Source organism: Entelurus aequoreus, linkage group LG12 (genome assembly GCF_033978785.1).
Source record: "Entelurus aequoreus isolate RoL-2023_Sb linkage group LG12, RoL_Eaeq_v1.1, whole genome shotgun sequence".
Taxonomy (NCBI): Eukaryota; Metazoa; Chordata; class Actinopteri; order Syngnathiformes; family Syngnathidae; genus Entelurus; species Entelurus aequoreus.
Genome location: NC_084742.1, coordinates 6,772,323 through 6,798,735, shown reverse-complemented (window position 1 = coordinate 6,798,735; position 26,413 = coordinate 6,772,323). Strand labels below are relative to the sequence as shown.

The 26,413-nt window shown below is 39.5% G+C and overlaps 2 protein-coding genes across 2 annotated transcripts; both read right to left on the bottom strand.

Moving 5' to 3' along the window:
- On the bottom strand, window positions 1-4,878 carry LOC133662608 (class I histocompatibility antigen, F10 alpha chain-like). The gene is made up of 6 exons (XM_062066722.1): window positions 4,824-4,878; window positions 3,642-3,908; window positions 3,191-3,469; window positions 1,055-1,363; window positions 760-852; window positions 1-50 (listed from the first exon to the last, which is right to left on the bottom strand). Exons 1-6 carry the CDS (start codon window positions 4,876-4,878, stop codon window positions 1-3), a joined length of 1,053 nt encoding a protein of 350 aa, XP_061922706.1.
- Window positions 4,879-10,153: 5,275 nt separating this feature from the next.
- On the bottom strand, window positions 10,154-19,047 carry LOC133662607 (major histocompatibility complex class I-related gene protein-like). The gene is made up of 8 exons (XM_062066721.1): window positions 19,011-19,047; window positions 17,480-17,746; window positions 17,029-17,307; window positions 14,876-15,184; window positions 14,600-14,692; window positions 14,302-14,411; window positions 13,824-13,883; window positions 10,154-10,228 (listed from the first exon to the last, which is right to left on the bottom strand). Exons 1-8 carry the CDS (start codon window positions 19,027-19,029, stop codon window positions 10,154-10,156), a joined length of 1,212 nt encoding a protein of 403 aa, XP_061922705.1. The 5' UTR covers window positions 19,030-19,047.
- Between the last annotated feature and the right edge of the window lie 7,366 nt (window positions 19,048-26,413).

Sequence of the window (26,413 nt, the reverse complement as noted above, 5' to 3'; positions counted from 1 at the left end):
TCAGCCTTCAGCCGGCATGTTCTCGGGGAGCTCGGCCCCGCCGTGGCGAGCTGTGGGACAAACGCACCGTGAGCCGGTTACTCCCGCTAAGCAAACACCTCACACTGGTGGAGGAAGAACATCCAGAAGGTGGCTCATCACTCACATCAGATCTTTGAGGGGTGACTTAGAAACATCAAGAAGCAGAGTGCTGATCTTCTACTTCCTGACTAAGATACATTCTTGATGAGTCAGCAAACCTGAATGTGCACACTTGATGTCTCATTTGGTCGATCCTCATCATGAGGACTCATGTCAAAAGTTCGATATAAAGTGTGGCATATTGATGGATGGAAACTCTGTCTTTTATAGTGAAAGTTGGGATTTTCAGGCTAAACTTGTCACAAACGTCTGCATCAGACCTTCATATGAGTGATGCTTCACCACGGCTTTGTTTCTTGCGGCTCAAAGAAAATATGTTTTACTTACGAGCTGGATCGTATTTGGCTGAAATGACAGAGAAACAAAAGGTGAAATGGAGTTTTTCCTCACGCCACGCTGTGTTTCTATGTGAGAGTGGGTGCTCTGTCTCTGTGGATCTTTGAGGAGGAGGAGGAGGAGGAGGAAGAAAAAGGAAAAAAAAGAATAAGAAAAAGGGGAAGAAGAAGAAAAAGAGAAAGGGTGAAAGAAGAAAAAGAAAGTGAAGAATGAAAAGAAAAAGAAGAAAAGAAGAAGAAAAAAAATAATGACAAGTAAAAGAAGGAAATCTGTGTTCCTCACCATGTCTGTGTCGCCTGACGAGGAAGATGGCCGCCAGGAGGGCCGCCACAGCCACGACCGCCGCCGTGGCACCGATGGCGACGCTCCAGTGGTCTGTTGAGAGCAAAAAGCACAAGTGGAGTGACAAAGCATGAAGAGGAAACCTTCATGACTACTTTGCATGCAGACGTTAAGCGTTGTCATGGTGACATGGATTAATAATGGCGACATGGATCAATAACGGCCACACGGATCAATAATGGCGACAGGTGGACTTGTGATAGGAAACATCTCCAACTAAATGTGTCTTTCTCACCTTCATGGCTTGCGTTGCTCAGGATGCTTCTTCTCTCCAGCTTGGTGACCAAGTCCTCCTCGACGCCAGACAGCTGGAACACACATTCGTACTTGCCCTCCACCTCGGCCGTCACCTCCACTTTCAGCTCCACCGACATCTGGAAGGTTCCGTCGTGGTTGGGGAGCAGCTCTCCGTGCTCCACGTCCTCGAACATCTGCTCGCCGTCTTTCCTCCAAAACAGGTCGGCTAGGTCGGGGTAGAAACCTGTCGCCATGCAGGTGACCGGAGAGGACGGCGTCTTCTGGAGGAGGAACACCTCTGGAAGCTCTGCACAGGAAGTGATGTCACGTGTGGACAGAAGGTGAGAACGGAGGTGAAGATGGAGAGAAGGTGTGAACGGAGGTGAAGATGGAAAGAAAAGGACAAAAAGAAGATACAATGGAGAGGTGTGAACAGAGGTAAAATGGAGAGAAGTTGTGAACGGAGGTGAAGATGGAGAGAAGTTGTGAACGGAAGTGAAAATGGAGAGAAGTTGGAAATGGAGGTAAAGATGGTGTGAACGGAGGTGAAGATGGATGGAAGGTGTGAACGGAGATGAAGATGGAGAGAAGGTGAGAATAAATGTAAATATGGAAAGAAAGAGAATGAAGTTTAAGATGGAGTGAATGTGAGCATGAAGATGGAGAGAAAAAAGAGAGAGAAGGTAAAAGTGGAGAGAAAAAAGAAAGAATGAAGGGGAAAAGAGAGAATGAAGGTAAAGATGGAGAGAAGGTGTGAGTGGAGGTAAAGATGGAAAAAGAGAAGAATGAAGGTAAAGATTGTGAGAAGATAAAGAATGAAAGAAAAGATCAGAGAAAAAAGTGAATGAAAGTAAAGATGGAAAGAAAGAAGAGAATAAATGTAAAGATTGAGAAAAAAAGAACGAAAGTAAAGATGGAGATAAAGAGAATGAAGGTAAAGATGGAGAGAAGGTGAGAATGAAAGTAAAGATGGGGAAAAGGTGAGAATAAAGGTAAAGATTAAGAGAATGAAGGTAAAGATGGAAAGAAAGAAGAGAATAAAGGTAAAGATTGAGAAAAAAAGAATGAAGGTAATGATGGAGAGAAAGAGAATGAAGGTAAAGATGGAGAAAAGGTGAGAATAAAGGTAACGATGGAAAGAAAGAAGAGAATAAAGGTAAAGATTAAGAGAATGAAGGTAAAGATGGAAAGAAAGAAGAGAATAAAGGTAAAGATTGAGAAAAAAAGAATGAAGGTAAAGATGGAGAGAAAGAGAATGAAGGTAAAGATGGAGGGAAGGTGAGAATAAAAGTAAAGATAGAGAAAAGGTGAGAATAAAGGTAAAGATGGAAAGAAAGAAGAGAATAAAGGTAAAGATGGAAAGACAGAAGAGAATAAAGGTAAAGATTAAGAGAATGAAGGTAAAGATGGAAAGAAAGAAGAAAATAAAGGTAAAGATTGAGAAAAAAAGAATGAAGGTAATGATAGAGAGAAAGAGAATGAAGGTAAAGATGGAGAAAAGGTGAGAATAAAGGTAAAGATGGAAAGAAAGAAGAGAATAAAGGTAAAGATTAAGAGAATAAAGGTAAAGATTGAGAAAAAAAAGAATGAAGGCAAAGATGGAGAGAAAGAGAATGAAAGTAAAGAGAGAAAAGGTGAGAATAAAGGTAAAGATGGAAGGAAAGAAGAGAATAAAGGTAAACATGGAAAGAAAGAAGAGAATAAAGGTAAAGATTGAGAAAAAAGAATGAAGGTAAAGATGGAGAAGGTGAGAATGAAAGTAAATATGGAGAAAAATAGAAAATTAAGGTAAAGATGGAAAAAAGGTGAGAATAAAGGTAAAGATGGAAAGAAAGAAGAGAATAAAGGTAAAGATGGAAAGAAAGAAGAGAATAAAGGTAAAGATGGAGAGAAAGAAGAGAATGAAGGTACCGATGGAGAGAAAGAAGAGAATGAAGGTACCGATGGAGAGAAAGAAGAGAATGAAGGTAACGATGGAGAGAAAAAAGAGAATGAAGGTAAAGATGGAGAGAAAGAAGAGAATGGAGAGAAAGTGACAAAGAAAAGTATAAAGAGACAGAGTGTAATGTCAGTAATGTTCCTATAGGGGGCGTGCTAACATGTTAAAAGGTGAAAGTACAAGGTGTGTTTTTACCTGTTCTCATTAGGACCTCCTTGCCATACTTCACATACTTCTTCAGGTAAGAAGGACATAGCTCAGTGTAGTAATACTTTTGGTTGTTTATTAGATGTGTGTCCTGGTCCCTCTTGAGTTTGGTGGGGAAAGCTTGTTGTTTTGCTGCAGTCCATGTCCATGTCTTCATGTCCAACGATATGTGATCTTCTCCATCATAACCTTCCTGATGCCAACCTTTAACTTCATCAGTCTCATCATTCCATTCACATCCATACATCCACTGGTAAATGTGAACACCTGAGAGACACAAAGTGTTGTAAAGCAGAGTGAAACACACACAATGTGTTTTATGTAGAATATTATGGGATGGACAGAGACAAGTGTCAGTGCAGTAATGTGTGTTTTTACTACAGTATAAAAAGAGTACTTCAAATATATTTGAATAGTAGAAAGTTCAAGATAAACAAACCTCCAGTTTGGTTGAAACGCTTCTTAAGAATTTCAATGTTGACTTTGTCGAGTTGCTCCTGAGCAACACAGATCTCTGTGCTTCTCTGCCAGTAGTTTGGATCCTCTTCTGTGATTTGGTTCATCCAGTCCTGTTTGGCTTCTGCTTTCCTGCTCTCGCTGTCATAGTGAACCACCTGGACTTCATCAACATAACCAACCATCACAAACTCTGGGAAGTTTGGAACTTGAGAGGACGAAGTGTAGAAATACTTCAGCGTGTGAATCACTGAAAGAAGAGCAACTTTTTATTATTTTGTGTCATGTTCAACAATCTTGCAGTGTGAATATTTGATGTCATTCAGTCTTCAGTCGGGTCTTAAAGTGAACATCAAACACTGCCAGACATCACAGTCTACAGTCACATGGTGTCTATGAAAAATACAACACAATAATAATATTACTAACATTTATTTTAATAAGCCATCTGTTGACAGTTTGTACATTTTGAAAATAAACGTATTTTTTTTCTCCAATGGAGGATGAATAATGTCAAGTACAAATGTGTAGACGCACAAAGTTGTACACAACCTCAACACACAGACTAATAACTACTTTCATTTCTCAATAAATATTTTACATTTATGTCACAGGAGGTTAAATAAATTATTTAACCTTTAATAACAAGCTTGTATTTATCAAAATTATTTTTATATATTTAAACATTTGTTTAGGCATTTTGTTTGTCCTAATTAAAAGAAAAGACATCAATTATTTTCGCATCATTTGTATGAGCTTTTTTAGTGGGAAATGATATGTTCAATAAATCCCATTCAAAGTTTAAACAAATGATAAAACACAAAAATAATATTGATGTATTTCAGGAGAATTTCCTCAGTCACAGTTCAATTAAAGATGACAGGAAAGTGAGGGAATTTGTTCAAGTTGAACAACAATGAAGATGAAAACAATGACGTTATTCTTGTTATCTCAAAGTAAAAAATGTTAGGATTAAAAATAAATGACAGGTTATATTTTGTAAATAAATATGTTTCAAACGAATCATGATAAGGTAATAATAAGCTTGAATGAGATAAGAACGAGTATAATTAATAAGTAGAAACTCACAGAATAAGTGGAGGCACAAAGAGGATTTATGAATAATGTTTATAAATGTATTTTTTTTTTAAAAAGGAGGACTTACCAGGCGCCCCGCTGTGCATTTGCACGACCAGAAGACAGAATAAAAACAAGTTCATGATGTCAGCACAAAATAAAAAGATGTTTTCCACTTTTAATCCCGCAGAGAAAGACAAACTGACTAACAACCAGGAAACACCAACAAGGAAGTGTCGAGGCTCTTTTAAGAATGCGCCACCTGAGCCAATGAGGAGTCAGCATTCTGTGACGTCATCGTTGATAGAGAGCGCTCCTTGTGGCCATGTCAGGTAAATGCTTGAGTAGCGTTTTCTGGGAAATCACGTGACCTGACAAGAACAACCGGCGCGTCAAGTTTGCAGCCAAATTTCCCTATCAGAGGTTTGTTTTCTTCTAATGTTCACCAACTTATTTATTGGATAGAAAGAAAGAGGAAGGAAGATGAAATTTAGAGTTAAAAGTAATGAAAATGTTGAACATCCAATCAGTGATCGTATTATAGTCCTCTCAAGAAAGCATACAAATAATGATTGACAGGGCAGAAAGTGCGTCCCCACTTTTGTTCTTTTTATTTCACTTCTGAATTTGAACCTCCATTATGTCTTCCAAGCGTAAGGCGTCCCTGGTGGAGTAACGGGACACGCTTCTGCCTTGCATGGGTTCGATTCCCGGACAGTGTTGCATCGAGAAGGGCAACCGCTCTTATAACTAACTTGAAAGCATTCATGCGATTGATCAAAGTGCTGAAAGTGGGGAAAAGTGTGAGGCAGACGCTTTTGGTGGGCAAATCATCAAAGAAAAGGAAAGTGAAAGTAAAATTAGACACGGTGAAGCCAAACATTGACTGATGTTATCTTTATGCCACTGTCAAGTAAGGAAATGTTGGCAAAAAACACTTACAACCTTTTTTAACTTTGACGCAATTAATGTTTTGAAAATGTGGACTATTTAATATAATAATACATATATTTTATTAATACAATAATAAAGTAATATGTTTGGGGATGTGTAATATTGTTTGTCTGAATATACTGAATGTTTTCATCCTGGAATAGTTTTAATAAGTTGAGAAATGTGAAAGTAGTTGAGTGTGGAAAAAAATGATGCAGTATTAATAATAATAATAACAACAATGTTCTGCGGGTCGTCCGCAGATCTTGTCCCAAGTGGAGGAGTTCAAGTACCTCGGAGTCTTGTTCACGAGTGAGGGAAGAGTGGATCGTGAGATCGACAGGTGGATCGGTGCGGCATCTTCAGTAATACGGACGCTGTATCGATCCGTTGTGGTGAAGAAGGAGCTGAGCCGGAAGGCAAAGCTCTCAATTTACCGGTCGATCTACGTTCCCATCCTCACCTATGGTCATGAGCTTTGGGTTATGACCGAAAGGACAAGATCACGGGTACAAGCGGCCGAAATTAGTTTCCTCCGCCGGGTGGCGGGGCTCTCCCTTAGAGATAGGGTGAGAAGCTCTGTCATCCGGGGGGAGCTCAAAGTAAAGCCGCTGCTCCTCCACATCGAAAGGAGCCAGATGAGGTGGTTCGGGCATCTGGTCAGGATGCCACCCGAACGCCTCCCTAGGGAGGTGTTTCGGACAAGTTCGAAGACCCAGGACAGGTTGGGAAGACTATCTCTCCCGGCTGGCCCGGGAACGCCTCGGGATCCCCCGGGAGGAGCTGGACGAAGTGGCTGGGGAGAGGGTAGTCTGGGCTTCCCTGCTTAGGCTGCTGCCCCCGCGACACGACCTCGGATAAGCGGAAGAAGATGGATGGATGGATGGACAATGCTCTGCAGCATTCTCACAATAACAACGTCCTTTGTTTTTTAATCTGTTATGAAATAAAACATTTGAAAATGGAGCTCATGTCGTCTCTGAACTGAAGTCAGCCAAGCTGCAGTAAAGATGAGATCAATAAGGTGAAAAGGTCAGAAGTAAGGTTTCTTCAGGTAAAACATGGGGTCTCTACCGCCACCCGGTGGCCGAAAAGTATACCAGCCTGAGGACAGAAGAATGACAGTGTTGGAGAGGAATTAAATTGTTGGGGTAAATTTGGCGATTAAAAGTTCAAAGCGCATCGGATTCCGTGTGACTGTCTGGACGCTACAATTTGTTTGATGTTCAAAATCCCGATGTTCGTCACGGCACCTTATGCGTGTGGCGAGTGTTATGTGGAAACAGTTTTGTTTGGTCGGTGGGTCGAAATTCACGATGGCCTGTGACTGTCACTACACGATCGGTCCACAAACACGCAAAGACCACGTCACTTCCGTCAAATGGTTTTACGGCAGTTACGATCGTGCCCGCCATCCCAGTTACCATGGTTTTCTCTTTTGTAATCTTTATTTGAATAACAATATATTATAAAAAACATTACATACAAAACAAAACAAAAGTTACTTAGGAATACAGTATTTATTTTGGAAACTGTGCGTCATTTGTGATTAAGGGCTATATCAGGTTCAAACACTGATGACTTCTATTAAACAGACAAGAAGCAAGGAATTAAACAGAGACAGAATTCAATTTAGCCCACTGAGGAGAAACGTCTGGGCTGTACTCTTTCTACAGTCTTCCACCACGCTCTGACGAAAGATTGCACGCCTCCTCTTTTATTTGGACTTTCCCTGATTACATGGCAACAGCTGTTTCTAAGAGGAGAGGGGGGTCGTAAACAGCCGTTGCCCTTGGTCACAAAACAGTTCAAAGAAAAGATGCCTGGAGCTTGCGTCAGGTCCTGCTTCCTCTCCGCTTTGTAGATCTCGGGTCAAGACAAAATCTTCCTGTGGATTACAATAGAAGAAAGAAACCAACACCTTCATGTCGCTTCTCATCGTACACAGTGGAGTTTTACAAGCCTTCTGCTTGGTAGGATCAAAGACAGCTTTTGTCCTCTCGCCGGGAACTCATGGCAACACAAAGTTTTGTGATAACTTAGATACAATTATTCTGACAGGCTTTATAAATAAACTTTGATTGATTTATTTATTGCAACGACAGAAAAGTAAAAGTGATGGAAAATGTGGCGATAAAACTCCCTAAATTTGTTAAATCTACCCCTTGTTCATGTTTATATTTTTGTTCCTTTATACTCCCAGGTAAGATATTATTTTTATACAAAACATTGACAAAACATAAATGTCACAAAACATGATGTATAGCAGCCCGCGACCCCAAAAAGGGACAAGCGGTAGAAAATGGATGGATGGATGGATGATGTAGCAGAAGCTCCGTCGTAAAATATTGCAAGTCTCGGAAGTGACCTGCTCTTCGCGCATGCGTGGACAGTGGTATTCCTTTAGTATACACTTACATACATTCTGGTCACACAATGACTTCCACTGAAACGCATATTTTCAACACACTGAAAACCTGACATAATGCTTTCCCCAAAAATACTGAATGGATCCAAGCATCTCCCTTTGAAATAGAAGGAAAAAAATAGATGTGGGTGTAATTACTTGCGAAATCTCTGGTTAATGCGAGGGACATGCAGTGTGGTTGTTCATTCAAATGTAAACATTGACTAACAAACGACTTAAATGCAAAAAACATTGTTATAAATTCCCTTTGTCAATGATGAAAATAGAAGATAAAGATCCCTATTTAATATGTTAATTGTTGAATATAATTTATTACATTATTGTTGACGTAAACCAGTTAATAATTGAGTCATGCACATTTAAGTTGTTTAAGTCAGCCCAGAGGCTGGGGGTCTTCAAAACCCTTCTTAAGACCTTCTTGCTGGCCTTTGACCTGAGCTGAGTCCGCCCACTGGGCCACTATTTCTAGTCCCCCCTCACCCCCGACCCCCTTCGCTTTAGTTTTTTTTCAATTTGTCGCACTTTTATTATTATTATTTTTATTTTGCCATTTTTACTTTTTATTCGACCCCTTTTGCCGTATTGCTTTTGCACTATCTTGTTTGGCTCATTTATTGTTTATGTTCCTTGTTTGTTTTTTCTTTTTGTGTTTTTTTGCTCTACGCTTTTTAACCTGTACAGCACTTTGGTTCAATTTAAAAGTTGTTGTAAACGTGCTCTATAAATAAAGTTGACTTGACTTGACTTAAGTTGAGTCTGTTTGGGTCAGGCAGTTTACCGGGCAGCCAATAGACCTGCATTTAAAATAAACTGCCTTTTTATGACAGCATGCCAAAAATAAATCTACAACTGGATACAATCCACGCCCAAATAACTGATTATTTGCCTCCTATTATTAGACTACATCCCAAAAGTGGCAGATTTGATGACAATCCACACCACATAAAAAAGGAAAAGTGGACATATTCAATGTTATCAAGTGCAAAAACATGTTTTTACCACCTATGTTGCACTTCAATCTCCATACGCGGCACTGACATTAGTCAGAGTAGCAGCTTGTCCAACACAACAAAATATAAATAACATATTTATTCATTTATTTATGTTTAATTGTTTGTTTAATAACATGGTAAAACACTTATTTAACTACTTTATTAATTCACAAAGGGAAAATTGTGTGGTTAATCCAATTTGCTGCAAAATAGAAACAGAAGGAAATAAATGTCATTAATAAATAAAAGTAATAAAAAGACACAAGAGTACGAAATGTTGTTTCCCGATGAAAAAAATAGTTCATAAAGTAATAAAAGAAAGGTATACTAGTACAAATTGTTTCCTTCCAAATTAATGACAGCGTAATGTAATAAACTTAAATAAGTACCAAGTACAGTCTGAGTGGACCCTCCAATTACACATCTAATTGGTTCTTGAAATGGGTTCGCAATTGGAGAAAATAGTTTTTTGGAACACCCATAATAAATGTTGGAATTGTGGATAATGTGTTCCATCTTCGACAAACGTCCCTATTTTAGTAAAATGATGTAATCTGTGTACACTTTAAACACAATCAAAAATAAATAAGTAAGCACAAAATATGGTAACAAAGTTTACAAAAAATTTAAAAAAAAAAATCTACGTTCAGTTACTGTTTAAAGATCGTACTGTTGCACTCTCATCCGTTACAAAAATTAACTTTAAATATAAGATCTGTAAAGTTACTCGTGTTATTTTTATACCGACTTCAACAGTAAGTTATGTCATTCCACATTCGAGATCTGACAGCGTTCTGTTGTGTGTCTCACTTAAATCATTCCCCCTGCAACGATTAGAACGCTACTAGCCACTGCTTAATCTGAGAACACAACTCTAAATGTTATAGCATCAACCACACATTTACTTCATCTTTAACGTTTCATCTTTGACGTAGGGATAATATTATAAAGACATGTTACAGTATTATAACGACATTTAACTTCAGAGGTCCCATGTTCGTGAACGTACCGTGTCTGAAAGGTGATTGGTGGAGAATGAGGAAGTGTTGTGGCTGGGAGGGACTGTCATGTGACTTCAAAGGAGTTCACCTCATTGGCTGCAGCTGGTGGGTAGCCATCTTCCTCAGGACAAAGCATCTCCTGTGTGATTTTAGAAAACCATCATGTCAAGCAAAGTCAGATCGTGGCCAGACGCTTCGAAATATCCACTTCTAGACAACAATATCAGCGCCTGAAGGCTTTGGGGAACGTTCTGGTGTTCTTAGATTTCAAATTGGTGGAGAAATGGCCGAGTTTGAGCGAGTTACAAAGTTCGAATTTTTCATGTTTAGTGGTGACGAGAGAGAGATATTTAACTTTAGACTCAATTAGAGAGAATGGTGACTTGTGTGGCTTTTAGGGCCAGCAAAGGCGAAATGGGACGCACGTTTGCCATAAAAGTTACATTTTCTGAGAGAAGACAATACGTTTTACTGAAACACGTGACACACTGCAGTTGCCGGTTTAAACTTCTCATTGAAAGTGGAGTTAACGGCATTGAAAAATAATGCTGGAGTCCAGCAGAGGGCGATGTTGCACAAGTTCACTCAACATTTTTTCAGCCGGAAGATGCACTGAAATGGGACACGATTAAATATATATTTAAATAAGTCCTTAAATGTGTCAATACATAATTTGAATTAAATACATATTAGTTTTATTAAAGTTTTAATAATTTATTTAATGTGTCATTATTACTCGTTTTATTTGTATACCGACTTTAACAACAAGTTATGTAATTCCACACTCGAGATCCGACAGCGTTGTTGTGTGTCTCACTTAAATAGTTCCCCCTGCAACGTGTTTACTTTAGGACGTTTTTATAACGCTACTGGCCACTGCTAAATCTGAGAACACAACTCTAAATGTTCTACCATCAACCACACATTTACTTCATCTTTAATGTTTCATATTTGACGTAGGGATAATATTATAAAGACATGTTACAGTATTATAACGACATTTAACTTCAGAGGTCCCATGTTCGTGAACGTACCGTGTCTGAAAGGTGATTGGTGGAGAATGGGGAAGTGTTGTGGCTGGGAGGGACTGTCATGTGACTTCAAAGGAGTTCCCCTCATTGGCTGCAGCTGGTGGGTAGCCATCTTCCTCAGGACAAAGCATCTCCTGTGTGATTTTAGAAAACCATCATGTCAAGCAAAGTCAGATCGTGGCCAGACGCTTCGAAATATCCACTTCTAGACAACAATGTCAGCGCCTGAAGGCTTTGGGGAACGTTCTGGTGTTCTTATATTTCAAATTGGTGGAGAAATGGCCGAGTTTGAGCGAGTTAGAAAGTTCGTATTTTTCATGTTTAGTGGTGACGAGAGGGAGATATTTAACTTTTGACTCAATTAGAGAGAAGGGCGCACGTTTGCCATAAAAGTTACATTTTCTGAGAGAGACAAATATATCTACGTTTTACTGAAACACATGACGCACCATTCACTGCAGTTGCCGGTTTAAACTTCTCATTTAAAGTGGAGTTATCGGCATTGAAAAAAAAGACTATGCGGAAACATACTTACTTGGAAGCGTCAGACGAGGGAACAGCGTTCAACAGCATACATACTTTTAACAATCTCCCGACAAAGACCACAGCACACTGCAAAAAGTCAATGTTCAAAAACAAGAAAAAAAAATACAAAAATGAGGGGTATTTTACTTGAACTAAGCAAAATTATCTGCCAATAGAACAAGAAAATGTGGCTTGTCAGGACTTTCCAAAACAAGTCAAATTAGCTGACCTCAATGAACCCAAAAATACCTTAAAATAAGTATATTCTCACTAATAACAAGTGCACTTTTCTTGATAGAAAAAAAAGAGACCTTTTTGTCCAATATGTTGAAAAATATTCTTAAATGAAGTAAATGCTAGTGCCATTATCTTGACATAATGATATGCGCATGATTTTTTTTTCATGCTTGAAGTAAGAAATTATTACTTTAAAAAAGTAGTTTATACTTGTGAGTGTTGATGACACAGCTTTGCAACAGTTGATATTCTAGTTTCAAGCAATTTTTACTCAATATAGGTCATCAAATCTCAGCAACAAGCTGTAATATCTTACTGAGATCATTTAGGACCAACACACTTAAAACAAGTAAAACACTCTAACATAAAATCTGCTTAGTGAGAAGAATTATCTTATCAGACAGAAAATAAGCAAATGTCACCCTTATTTGAGATATTTAATCTTACTTAGATATCAGTTTTTGCAGTGCACCGTAGACTTAAATAGCGACGACTAAACACAGGGAGACAAAATAAAGCTGCTGCAGGACACTCAAAGGGAAGTGGAACTACAAAAAAGGTGTGCAGGACAGGAACTCAACATTAAACATGGAAAAACACTAACAAACCAAAAATAAGGCAAGGCCTGGCGTACACTTTTCTTATTGCACTCAAAGAACAATTGACAATTTTACATATTACATGTAGTCTGCCACAATCTAGAATTAGGTTAGAATAGAATAGAAAGATGTATTGACATTGTATCGAATGCTTCATGGTTGCCCATTTTGATCTGTGCTTTAAGACAAATGCAATAATAATGAGTAAATACTGAAAACAATGCTATGGCTGAAAGTACACAAATAAGACATGTGGCAGGTATATAAAACACACATTGATAAAGATAAAACACAAATGAAAAAGTGGGAATTTGTAACAGAATTCGGTCAATTCACTTAGAAGACGTTAGCAAAGGTGGGCTGTGCAAAACCCCGGAAATGATGTGACAAGCTGACCAATCACGGCTCTTTTTTTTGTCAAACTTTATTTCAACAAAACTATGACACAAATAAAGTCAAACAATCAGAAAATGCAAGTAAACATGTTTTTCAAAATATGTACATGAACATATTTGTTCACTTCAATTTTCCAACAGTCTTTATAAATTGAAGCAAAATAATTACCAAAAAAAAAAAGAACATACAAAAAAACATGAAACGTGCAAAGGATAAAAATTTAGGGGAAAAAAAGAGTCATTACTATGGTTTTTATTTTGTCTTTGATGGAATTTGTCTTTATGTATTTTACAATTTGGGAAGATTTCACAACCTTTTTGTTTTTGTCATCATTAGTGAACGCTGATGCTAAGATAATTTTTTTTTTTATGTGCACGTGATCCGGTTTGATCAGTGTCAAAATAAAAGCACATGTTACAAAATAAACCCGGCATTATGCCTGCAGTTGGTCAAGCTGATGGTCTTGTAGTCCATTCCGGTCTTGTGCGGGTCTACAATCTTCGGCAGCTCTTTGGTCTTGCCCGTGGCGGACAACAAACGGAATTTATTGACAGAGATGTGACACAATGTGATATTGATCACAAGCAGCGGTGATTCAAAGAAAGAGGAAATCCTTGTCATGATGTTAAGGTGATGAAACGTGAGCCCCGAATGATTTCATAGCAACCAACTTATTTTTCTAATCAAGCCACCAACAGCCAAAGAAGAATCTATGGTATAGCAAGAGAAGCAGTCGGATGAAGAAGAAAGCACATCTCCATCTCATCTCCAAGTGTGATGACGTGCCTCAGCCATGGAGACATCTCTCTGTGCACAAAGCATCCTGGAGGAAGAAGATGACTCAGCACATTCCCAACAAACACACATGAATCCAAGTTGAACATCTTCTTCACACAAAGTCCCAAGAACATTGGGAGGTGCAAACAGTCCATGTGAGCTAACTCACCGCGTCCGACTCAGCCTTCAGCCGGCATGTTCTCGGGGAGCTCGGCCCCGCCGTGGCGAGCTGTGGGACAAACGCACCGTAAGCCGGTTACTCCCGCTAAGCAAACACCTCACACTGGTGGAGGAAGAACATCCAGAAGGTGCCTCATCACTCACATCAGATCTTTGAGGGGTGACTTAGAAACATCAAGAAGCAGAGTGCTGATCTTCTACTTCCTGACTAAGATACATTCTTGATGAGTCAGCAAACCTGAATGTGCACACTTGATGTCTCATTTGGTCGATCCTCATCATGAGGACTCATGTCAAAAGTTCGATATAAAGTGTGGCGTATTGATGGATGGAAACTCTGTGTTTTATTGTGAAAGTTGGGATTTTCAGGCTAAACTTGTCACAAACGTCTGCATCAGACCTTCATATGAGTGATGCTTCACCACGGCTTTGTTTCTTGCGGCTCAAAGAAAATATGTTTTACTTACGAGCTGGATCGTATTGGGCTGAAATGACAGAGAAACAAAAGGTGAAATGGAGTTTTTCCTCACGCCACGCTGTGTTTCTATGTGAGAGTGGGTGCTCTGTCTCTGTGGATCTTTGAGGAGGAGGAGGAGGAAGAAAAAGGAAAAAAAAGAATAAGAAAAAGGGGAAGGGGAAGAAGAAGAAGAAGAAAAAGAAAGTGAAGAATGAAAAGAAAAAGGAAGTGAAGAATGAAAAGAAAAACAAGAAAAGAAGAAGAAAAACAACAATGACAAGTAAAAGAAGGAAATCTGTGTTCCTCACCTTGTCTGTGTCGCCTGACGAGGAAGATGGCCGCCAGGAGGGCCGCCACAGCCACGACCGCCGCCGTGGCACCGATGGCGACGCTCCAGTGGTCTGTTGAGAGCAAAAAGCACAAGTGGAGTGACAAAGCATGAAGAGGAAACCTTCATGACTACTTTGCATGCAGACGTCAAGCGTTGTCATGGTGACACGGATCAATAATGGCGACACGGATCATTAATGGCGAGAGGTGGACTTGTGATAGGAAACATCTCCAACTAAATGTGTCTTTCTCACCTTCATGGCTTGCGTTGCTCAGGATGCTTCTTCTCTCCAGCTTGGTGACCAAGTCCTCCTTGACGCCAGACAGCTGGAACACACATTCGTACTTGCCCTCCACCTCGGCCGTCACCTCCACTTTCAGCCCCACCGACATCTGGAAGGTTCCGTCGTGGTTGGGGAGCAGCTCTCCGTGCTCCACGTCCTCCAACATCTGCTCGCCGTCTTTCCTCCAAAACAGGTCGGCTAGGTCGGGGTAGAAACCTGTCGCCATGCAGGTGACCGGAGAGGACGGCGTCTTCTGGAGGAGGAACACCTCTGGAAGCTCTGCACAGGAAGTGATGTCACGTGTGGACAGAAGACAACGTGGGGAGAAGGTGAGAACGGAGGTGAAGATGGAGAGAAGGTGTGAACGGAGGTGAAGATGGAGAGAAGGTGTGAACGGAGGTGAAGATGGAAAGAAAAGGACAAAAAGAAGATACAATGGAGAGGTGTGAACAGAGGTAAATGGAGAGAAGTTGTGAACGGAGGTGAAGATGGAGAGAAGTTGTGAACGGAAGTGAAAATGGAGAGAAGTTGGAAATGGAGGTAAAGATGGTGTGAACGGAGGTGAAGATGGATGGAAGGTGTGAACGGAGATGAAGATGGAGAGAAGGTGAGAATAAATGTAAATATGGAAAGAAAGAGAATGAAGTTAAAGATGGAGTGAATGTGAGCATGAAGATGGAGAGAAAAGAGAGAGAGAAGGTAAAAGTGGAGAGAAAAAAGAAAGAATGAAGGGGAAAAGAGAGAATGAAGGTAAAGATGGAGAGAAGGTGTGAGTGGAGGTAAAGATGGAAAAAAAGAAGAATGAAGGTAAAGATTGTGAGAAGAAAAAGAATGAAAGAAAAGATCAGAGAAAAAAGTGAATGAAAGTAAAGATGGAAAGAAAGAAGAGAATAAATGTAAAGATTGAGAAAAAAAGAATGAAGGTAAAGATGGAGATAAAGAGAATGAAGGTAAAGATGGAGAGAAGGTGAGAATGAAAGTAAAGATGGGGAAAAGGTGAGAATAAAGGTAAAGATTAAGAGAATGAAGGTAAAGATGGAAAGAAAGAAGAGAATAAAGGTAAAGATTGAGAAAAAAAGAATGAAGGTAATGATGGAGAGAAAGAGAATGAAGGTAAAGATGGAGAAAAGGTGAGAATAAAGGTAACGATGGAAAGAAAGAAGAGAATAAAGGTAAAGATGGAAAGAAAGAAGAGAATAAAGGTAAAGATTGAGAAAAAAGAATGAAGGTAAAGATGGAGAGAAAGAGAATGAAGGTAAAGATGGAGGGAAGGTGAGAATAAAAGTAAAGATAGAGAAAAGGTGAGAATAAAGGTAAAGATGGAAAGAAAGAAGAGAATAAATGTAAAGATGGAAAGAAAGAAGAGAATAAAGGTAAAGATTAAGAGAATGAAGGTAAAGATGGAAAGAAAGAAGAAAATAAAGGTAAAGATTGAGAAAAAAAGAATGAAGGTAATGATAGAGAGAAAGAGAATGAAGGTAAAGATTAAGAGAATGAAGGTAAAGATGGAAAGAAAGAAGAGAATAAAAGTAAAGATTAAGAGAATGAAGGTAAAGATGGAAAGAAAGAAGAGAATAAAGGTAAAGATTGAGAAAAAAAGAATGAAGGCAAAGATGGAGAGAAAGAGAATGAAAGTAAAGATAGAGAAAAGGTGAGAATAAAGGTAAAGATGGAAAGAAAGAAGAGAATAAAGGTAAAGATGGAAAGAAAGAAGAGAATAAAGGTAAAGATTGAGAAAAAAGAATGAAGGTAAAGATGGAGAGAAGGTGAGAATGAAAGTAAATATGGAGAAAAATAGAAAATTAAGGTAAAGATGGAAAAAAGGTGAGAATAAAGGTAAAGATGGAAAGAAAGAAGAGAATAAAGGTAAAGATGGAAAGAAAGAAGAGAATAAAGGTAAAGATGGAGAGAAAGAAGAGAATGAAGGTACCGATGGAGAGAAAGAAGAGAATGAAGGTAACGATGGAGAGAAAGAAGAAAATGAAGGTAAAGATGGAGAGAAAGAAGAGAATGGAGAGAAAGTGAGAAAGACAAGTATAAAGAGACAGAGTGTAATGTCAGTAATGTTCCTATAGGAGGCGTGCTAACATGTTAAAAGGTGAAAGTACAAGGTGTGTTTTTACCTGTTCTCATTAGGACCTCCTTGCCATACTTCACATACTTCTTCAAGTAAGAAGGACAATGCTCAGTGTAGTAATACTTATGGTTGTCTAGTGTAAGTATGTCCTGGTCCCACTTGAGTTTGGAGAGGAAAGCTTGTTGTTTTGCTGCAGTCCATGTCCATGTCTTCATGTCCAACGATATGAAATCTTCTCCATCATAACCATGCTGACGCCAACCTTTAACTTCATCAGTCTCATCATTCCATTCACATCCATACATCAACTGGTAAGTGTGAACACCTGAGAGACACAAAGTGTTGTAAAGCAGAGTGAAACACACACAATGTGTTTTATGTAGAATATTATGGGATGGACAGAGACAAGTGTCAGTGCAGTAATGTGTGTTTTTACTACAGTATAAAAAGAGTACTTCAAATATATTTGAATAGTAGAAAGTTCAAGATAAACAAACCTCCAGTTTGGTTGAAACGCTTCTTAAGAATTTCAATGTTGACTTTGTAGACTTGCTCAGCAACAACACAGTTCTCTGTGTTTCTCTGCCAGTAGTTTGGATTCTCTTCTGTGATTTGGTTCATCCAGTCCTGTTTGGCTTCTGCTTTCCTGCTCTCGCTGTCATAGTGAACCACCTGGACTTCATCAACATAACCAACCATCACAAACTCTGGGAAGTTTGGAACTTGAGAGGACGAAGTGTAGAAATACTTCAGCGTGTGAATCACTGAAAGAAGAGCAACTTTTTATTATTTTGTGTCATGTTCAACAATCTTGCAGTGTGAATATTTGATGTCATTCAGTCTTCAGTCGGGTCTTAAAGTGAACATCAAACACTGCCAGACATCACAGTCTACAGTCACATGGTGTCTATGAAAAATACAACACAATAATAATATTACTAACATTTATTTTAATAAGCCATCTGTTGACAGTTTGTACATTTTGAAAATAAACGTTTTTTTTTTCTCCAATGGAGGATGAATAATGTCAAGTACAAATGTGTAGACGCCCAAAGTTGTACACAACCTCAACACACAGACTAATAACTACTTTCATTTCTCAATAAATATTTTACATTTATGTCACAGGAGGTTAAATAAATTGTTTAACCTTTAATAACAAGTTTGTATTTTTCAAAATTATTTGTGTATATCTAAACATTTGTTTAGGCATTTTGTTTGTCCTAATTAAAAGAAAAGACATCAATTATTTTCACATCATTTGTATGAGCTTTTTTAGTGGGAAATGATATGTTCAATAAATCCCATTCAAAGTTTAAACAAATGATAAAACACAAAAATAATATTGATGTATTTCAGGAGAATTTCCTCAGTCACAGTTAAATTAAAGATGACAGGAAAGTGAGGGAATTTGTTCAAGTTGAACAACAATGAAGATGAAAACAATGACGTTATTCTTGTTATCTCAAAGAGATAAATGGTGTAGTGGGTAGAGCGCCCGTGTCAGAAACCTGAGGGTTGCAGGTTCGCTCCCCGCCTCTTACCATGCCGTTGTGTCCTTGGGCGGGACACTTCACCCTTGCCCCCGGTGCCACTCACACCGGTGAATGAATGTTGAATGAATGATAGGTGGTGGTCGGAGGGGCCGTAGGCGCAAATTGGCAGCCACGCTTCCGTCAGTCTTCCCCAGGGCAGCTGTGGCTACGAAAGTAGCTTACCACCACCAGGTGTGAATGAATGATGGGTTTTTAACATGTAAAGCGACTTTGAGTACTTAGAAAAGCGCTATATAAATCCCAGGTATTATTATTATCTCAAAGTAAAAAATGTTAGGATTAAAAATAAATGACAGATTAGATTTTGTAAATAGATATGTTTCAAACGAATAATGATAAGGTAATAATAAGCTTGAATAAGATAAGAACGAGTAGAATTAATAACTAGAAACTCACAGAATAAGTGGAGGCACAAAGAGGATTTATGAATAATGTTTATATATATATATTTATTTTTAAAAGGAGGACTTACCAGGCGCCCCGCTGTGCATTTGCACGACCAAAAGACATAATAAAAACAAGTTCATGATGTCAGCACAAAATAAAAAGATGTTTTCCACTTTTAATCCCGCTGAGAAAGACAAATTGACTAACAACCAGGAAACACCAACAAGGAAGTGTCGAGGCTCTTTTAAGAATGCGCCACCTGAGCCAATGAGGAGTCATGGGGATGGAATGGGGAGCTCCACTAACCACGTTAAACCCAGATTCCGAACTAACAAAGGTCTTAACTCATTCTCTTTCTATGCCACATCAATGTGGAATGCGCTCCCAACAGGTATAAAGGAAAGGGCATCTCTATCCTCCTTCAAAACCGCAATAAAAGTTCACCTCCAGGCGGCTACAACCCTAAACTAACACCCTCCCCGGATTGCTAATAATCAAATGTAAACAATCAAATGCAGATACTTTTTCTTATGCCTTCTGATCTCTCTCTCTCTCTCTCTCTCTCTCTCTCTGTCTCTCTATATGTCCACTACTTGCTGTCCATATCCTACCCCCCCCCCTCCACACCCCTGATTGTAAATAATGTAAATAATTCAATGTGATTATATTGTGTGATGACTGTATTATGATGATAGTATATATGATAGTATATATCTGTATCATGAATCAATTTAAGTGGACCCCGACTTAAACAAGTTGAAAAACGTATTCGGGTGTTACCATTTAGTGGTCAATTGTACGGAATATGTACTTCACTGTGCAACCTACTAATAAAAGTCTCAATCAATCCAAAAAAAAAAGTCAGCATTATGTGACGTCATCATTGATAGAGAGCGCCCCATGTGGCCACGTCGGGTAAATGCTTGAGTAGAGTTTTCTGGGAAATTACGTGACCTGACAAGAACAACCGGCGCGTCAAGTTTGCAGCCAAATTTCCCTATCAGAGGTTTATTTTCTTCTAATGTTCACCAATTTATTCATTGAATAGAAAGAAAGAGGAAGAAAGAGGAAAGAAGATGACATTTAGAGTTAAAAGTAATGAAAAGGTTGAACATCCAATCAGTGATCGTGTTATAGTCCTCTCAGGAAAGCATACAAATGACGTACATTTTTTCATACAGGGGACATTATGAGCATATCTTCTACATGAAAACATACTGCAATATACATTTTTTGTGTGTCTGAAACATTTCAGAGCACAGTTGCAGTTATTGCCAGCATCTTCTATTAGCGCACCTTCAGCGTGGTGTAAAGTGGATTCTGTTGTAGATGCACTGCTTCTAAAATGCCCTGAAAAAACGCGACCGGTAGGAGCATGATAACATGATTTAAATGAGTGTTTCCATGGTGAAAGCCACATATGGGTTATATGGGTTATACTTGTATAGCGCTTTTCTACCTTCAAGGTACTCAAAGCGCTTTGACAGTATTTCCACATTCACCCATTCACACACACATTCACACACTGATGGAGGGAGCTGCCATGCAAGGCGCTACCAGCACCCATCAGGAGCAAGGGTGAAGTGTCTTGCCCAAGGACACAACGGACGTGACTAGGATGGTAGAAGGTGGGGATTGAACCCCAGTAACCAGCAACCCTCCGATTACTGGCACGGCCACTCTACCAACTTCGCCACGCCGTCACACATAGTACATGCAAAAGGGTCATTTCATGTTTTTTTTTTTTCTACGTTTAAAACACTTCCTTGTGGTCTTAATACATGTAATGGTGGTTCTTTGGTCAACATTTTGCATAGATTATGTCTTACAGACCATCTTTCTGCCTGTCTATTCAGGATGCGTTTTGTGAGCGGTCTTGTTTACGTGCAGCCACCTCGACTGCGCCTTCTCCCCGTCAGCCATGTTGTAGTTTTTACCGCTTCCATATGTAGTTTGCTGACAAATCACATTTAGAACTGTATGGTACTTTGTATTAGAAATGGCAACAGCGAAGCATGTATGTTTATTTATGAGCCAGTCTGCCCCACAACAAGAGTTTAGAGAAAAAATTGCTTATTGACTACAATGGCGGACAATGGCAAAGCTCTTCGAGTAAAATTTACTATATTGTGATTACTTGTGGAGTATATTGTGACTAAATTGAGAACAGGAAGTGAACAAAAGTTTTAGCAACTGTTACGTAAAAGAAAAGGGGTAGGATTAAATAAGCTCTGCTTCTTCCTACTCCTTTTCGAACATGTTGAAAAGAGAAACTCAAAATCAAACTCAAACTCAAATAGTGATTGATAGGGCAGAAAGTGCGTCCCCACTTTTTTTCTTTTTATTTCACTTCTGAATTTGAACCTCCATTATGTCTTCCAAGCGTAAGGCGTCCCTGGTGGAGTAACGGGACACGCTTCTGCCTTGCATGGGTTCGATTCCCGGACAGGGTTGCATCGAGAAGGGCGACCGCTCTTATAACTAACTTGAAAGCATTCATGCGATTGATCAAAGTGCTGAAAGTGGGGAAAAGTGTGAGGCAGACGCTTTTGGTGGGCAAATCATCAAAGAAAAGGAAAGTGAAAGTGAAATTAGACACGGTAAAGCCAAACATTGACTGCTGTTATCTTTTTTCAACATTTTTAGGTGCCACCGTCAAGTAAGGAAATGTTGGCAAAAAACACTTACAAGCTTATTTGACTTTGACCCAATTAATGTTTTGAAAATGTGGACTATTTAATATAATAATACATATATTTTATTAATACAATAATGAAGTAATAAGTTTGGGCATGTGTAATATTGTTTGTCTGAATATACTGAATGTTTTCATCCTGGTATTAATAATAATTATAACAACAATGCTCTGCGGGTTGTCCGCAGATCTTGCCCCAAGTGGAGGAGTTCAAGTACCTCGGAGTCTTGTTCACGAGTGAGGGAAGAGTGCATCGTGAGATCGACAGGCGGATCGGTGCGGCGTCTTCAGTAATGCGGACGCTGTATCGATCCGTTGTGGTGAAGAAGGAGCTGAGCCGGAAGGAAAAGCTCTCAATTTACCGGTCGATCTACGTTCTCATCCTCACTTATGGTCATGAGCTTTGGGTTATGACCAAAAGGACAAGATCACGGGTACAAGCGGTCGAAATGAGTTTCCTGGACCCCGACTTAAACAAATTGAAAAACTTATTCGGGTTTTACCATTTAGTGGTCAATTGTACGGAATATGTACTGTACTGTGCAATCTACTGATAAAAGTCTCAATCAATCAATCCTCCGCCGGGTGGCGTGGCTCTCCCTTAGAGATAGGGTGAGAAGCTCTGACATCCGGGGGTAGCTCCAAGTAAAGCCGCTGCTCCTCCACATCAAATTGTGACATAATAAATAAACCATGAAATCAATTAATAATTAAATGATTCAATAATTGAACTTTGAAATAAATAATCCAATAATTAAATGTCATTGTCTTCCAAAACGTTATTAGTTAATGAAGTCATCAGAGACAACAATCTTGATGTCGTTGGTTTAGCCGAGACCTGGCTCAAACCAGACGAATTTTTTGCGCTGGGTGAGGCGTCTCCTCCTGGCTATGCGGGAACGCATATTGCCCGCCCCATTAAAAGGGGTGGGGGTGTTGCACTAATATACAACAAAAACTTTAGCCTTACCTCGGACCTAAATAATAAATATAACTCGTTTGAGGTGCTCACTATGAGGTTTGTCACACCGCTGCCTCTCCACCTGGCTGTCATCTACCGCCCCCCTGGGCCCTATTCGGACTTTATCAATGAATTTTCAGAGTTCGTTGCTGATCTAGTGACGCACGCCGACAATATAATCATAATGGGAGACTTTAACATCCATATGAATACCCCATCGGACCCTCCATGCGTGGCGCTACAGACTATAATTGATAGCTGTGGTCTTACACAAATAATAAATGAACCCACGCATCGCAACGGTAATACGATAGATCTAGTGCTTGTCAGGGGTGTCACCACCTCTAAAGTTACGATACTCCCGTACACTAAAGTAATGTCCGATCATTACCTTATAAAATTCGAAGTTCTGACTCATTGTCAACAAACTAATAATAATAATAATAACTACTATAGCAGCCGCAACATTAATACTGCCACAACGACGACTCTTACTGACCTACTGCCTTCAGTAATGGCATCATTCCCAAATTATGTGGGCTCTATTGATAACCTCACTAACAACTTTAACGACGCCCTGCGCGACACCATTGATATTGTAGCACCGCTAAAGCTAAAAAGGGCCCCTAAAAGGCGTACCCCATGGTTTACAGAAGAAACTAAAGCCCAGAAATTATCATGTAGAAAGCTGGAACGCAAATGGCGTGCGACTAAACTTGAGGTTTTCCATCAAGCATGGAGTGATAGTTTAATAACTTATAAACGCATGCTTACCTCAGCTAAAGCTAAATATTACTCAAATCTCATCCACCTCAACAAAAATGATCCTAAATTTTTGTTTAGTACAGTAGCATCGCTAACCCAACAAGGGACTCCTCCCAGTAGCTCCACCCACTCAGCAGATGACTTTATGAATTTCTTTAATAAGAAAATTGAACTCATCAGAAAAGAGATTAAAGACAATGCATCCCAGCCACAACTGGGTTCTATTAACACAAATATGACTGTATATACGACGGACATTGCCCTCCAAAATAGTTTCTCTCTCTTTGATGAAATAACATTGGAGGAATTGTTAAAATGTGTAAATGGGACAAAACAAACAACATGTTTACTTGACCCAATTCCTGGGAAACTTATCAAGGAGCTTTTTGTTTTATTAGGTCCATCAGTGTTAAATATTATAAACCTATCACTTTCCTCTGGTACTGTTCCTCTAGCATTCAAAAAAGCGGTTATTCATCCTCTACTCAAAAGACCTAACCTCGATCCTGACCTCATGGTGAACTACCGGCCGGTGTCCCACCTACCGTTTATCTCGAAAATTCTCGAAAAAATTGTCGCACAGCAGCTAAATGAACACTTAGTGACTAATAATCTCTGTGAACCTTTTCAATCCGGTTTCAGGGCAAATCACTCTACGGAGACAGCCCTCGCAAAAATGACTAATGATCTATTGCTGACGATGGATTCTGATGCTTCATCTATGTTGCTGCTTCTTGATCTTAGCGCCGCTTTCGATACTGTTGATCATAATATTTTATTAGAGCGTATCAAAACGCGTATTGGGATGTCAGACTTAGCCTTGTCTTGGTTTAACTCTTATCTTACTGACAGGATGCAGTGTGTCTCCCATAACAATGTGACCTCGGACTATGTTAAGGTAACGTGCGGAGTTCCCCAGGGTTCAGTTCTTGGCCCTGCACTCTTTAGTATTTACATGCTGCCGCTAGGTGACATTATACGCAAATACGGTGTTAGCTTTCACTGTTATGCTGATGACACCCAACTCTACATGCCCCTAAAGTTGACCAACATGCCAGATTGTAGTCAGCTGGAGGCGTGTCTTAATGAAATTAAACAATGGATGTCCGCTAACTTTTTGCAACTCAACGCTAAGAAAACGGAAATGCTGATTATCGGTCCTGCTCAACACCAACATCTATTTAATAATACCACCTTAACATTTGACAACCAAACAATTAAACAAGGCGACTCGGTAAAGAATCTGGGTATTATCTTCGACCCAACTCTCTCGTTTGAGTCACACATTAAGAGTGTTACTAAAACGGCCTTCTTTCATCTCCGTAATATCGCTAAAATTCGTTCCATTTTGTCCACAAGCGATGCTGAGATCATTATCCATGCGTTCGTTACATCTCGTCTCGATTACTGTAACGTATTATTTTCGGGCCTCCCTATGTCTAGCATTAAAAGATTACAGATGGTACAAAATGCGGCTGCTAGACTTTTGACAAAAACAAGAAAGTTTGATCATATTACGCCTATACTGGCTCACTTGCACTGGCTTCCTGTGCACCTAAGATGCGACTTTAAGGTTTTACTACTTACGTATAAAATACTACACGGTCAAGCTCCTGCCTATCTTGACGATTGTATTGTACCATATGTCCCGGCAAGAAATCTGCGTTCAAAGAACTCCGGCTTATTAGTGATTCCCAGAGCCCAAAAAAAGTCTGCGGGCTATAGAGCGTTTTCTATTCGGGCTCCAATACTATGGAATGCCCTCCCGATAAAAGTTAGAGATGCTACCTCAGTAGAAGCATTTAAGTCTCATCTTAAAACTCATTTGTATACTCTAGCCTTTAAATAGACTCCCTTTTTAGACCAGTTGATCTGCCGTTTCTTTTCTTTTCTTTTCTACTCTGCTCCGGGGTGGACCGCTAGCCTGTCCATCAGATGGGGACATCTCTACGCTGCTGACCCGTCTCCACTCGGGATGGTTCCCGCTGACCCCACCATGGACTGGACTTTCGCTGATGTGTTGGACTTTCACAATATTATGTCAGACCCACTCGACACCGAGGATGTCGTTGTGGCTTGTACAGCCCTTTGAGACACTAGTGATTTAGGGCTATATAAATAAACATTGATTGATTGATTGATGATATTTGACCAACTTCCCAGGTAACACCTAACGTTAACGTAACGTTACTGTATGGTTCTCTTTTGGTTATGCAAGATGAGAACGTTCTAAGAACATTCTTAGAACATATCAAAAACTATCTGACACACACTACCCAAATATAATTTATGGAAACAACGACTGTTAGGCTTTTACAAGTGTTTTTTTTCGCAAATTTACTTTTTATACAGTATGTTGTAACGTTTCCCTAACGTTCTGCGAACGTGTTGTGTTTTGTGAACAATCTGACGTCGGCTGAGTCAAGGCTGCACGCACAGTAGGTGGCGGTAATGCACACCACAAGGTTGCTTGCCAACCGCCATAAAAAATCAAAAGAAGAAGAAGAAGAAGAAGAAGAAGAAGGCTGCACGCATGCGCGTTGAAGCTGTTCGGTGAGACAAAGAAGGACGAAGGCTAAGCTGCAAATTCCAGGATCCCGATATTCAGGCAATTGGGTGCGCCATCCATTTATCACAAGTAAGTAGATAGAAAGAGTGAAATACGAAGCACGTTTTTGTATAACAATTTCCAACCTACATGATTAATTTCAGACCATTTTACGGTTTTAGCGTTGTGTCAAATGCGCGCCATGCTCAACGGCCGGCGCTAACTAGCATACATTTCTCGTGCAGGTTGGCTGTTATAAAGTTTCCAAACTGACCAAAGACCAACAAATGACTTCTGAAGAAGGGTGGATCTATCTGTAGCCTAGTTAAACAATAATTTGCCCCGTCAGTGTCATGGTTTGAGGTCCATATGGCACGAATGCTGCCTGAACGTTCCGTGAACGTTATAGTTCCGTGTGGGCGATAATAGGGCAACCCATTTTCCTTGGGTTTTTTTTTATAGAATAAACACAATGAAGAAGTTTCAACAGAGGGCTTATAAGCGTAGATGGGCTGCCAC

Coding starts and splice junctions, on each gene's coding strand:
- LOC133662608 (XM_062066722.1), bottom strand. CDS start 4,878: ATGAACTTGTTTTTATTCTGTCTTCTGGTCGTGCAAATGCACAGCGGG. Junction 3,470..3,641: donor GCGTTTCAACCAAACTGGAG/GTTTGTTTATCT, acceptor TGTGTCTCTCAG/GTGTTCACATTTACCAGTGG. Junction 1,364..3,190: donor GGAGGTCCTAATGAGAACAG/GTAAAAACACAC, acceptor CTTCCTGTGCAG/AGCTTCCAGAGGTGTTCCTC.
- LOC133662607 (XM_062066721.1), bottom strand. Junction 14,693..14,875: donor GAGCAACGCAAGCCATGAAG/GTGAGAAAGACA, acceptor TGCTCTCAACAG/ACCACTGGAGCGTCGCCATC. Junction 14,412..14,599: donor CGTCAGGCGACACAGACAAG/GTGAGGAACACA, acceptor TCCTCCTCAAAG/ATCCACAGAGACAGAGCACC.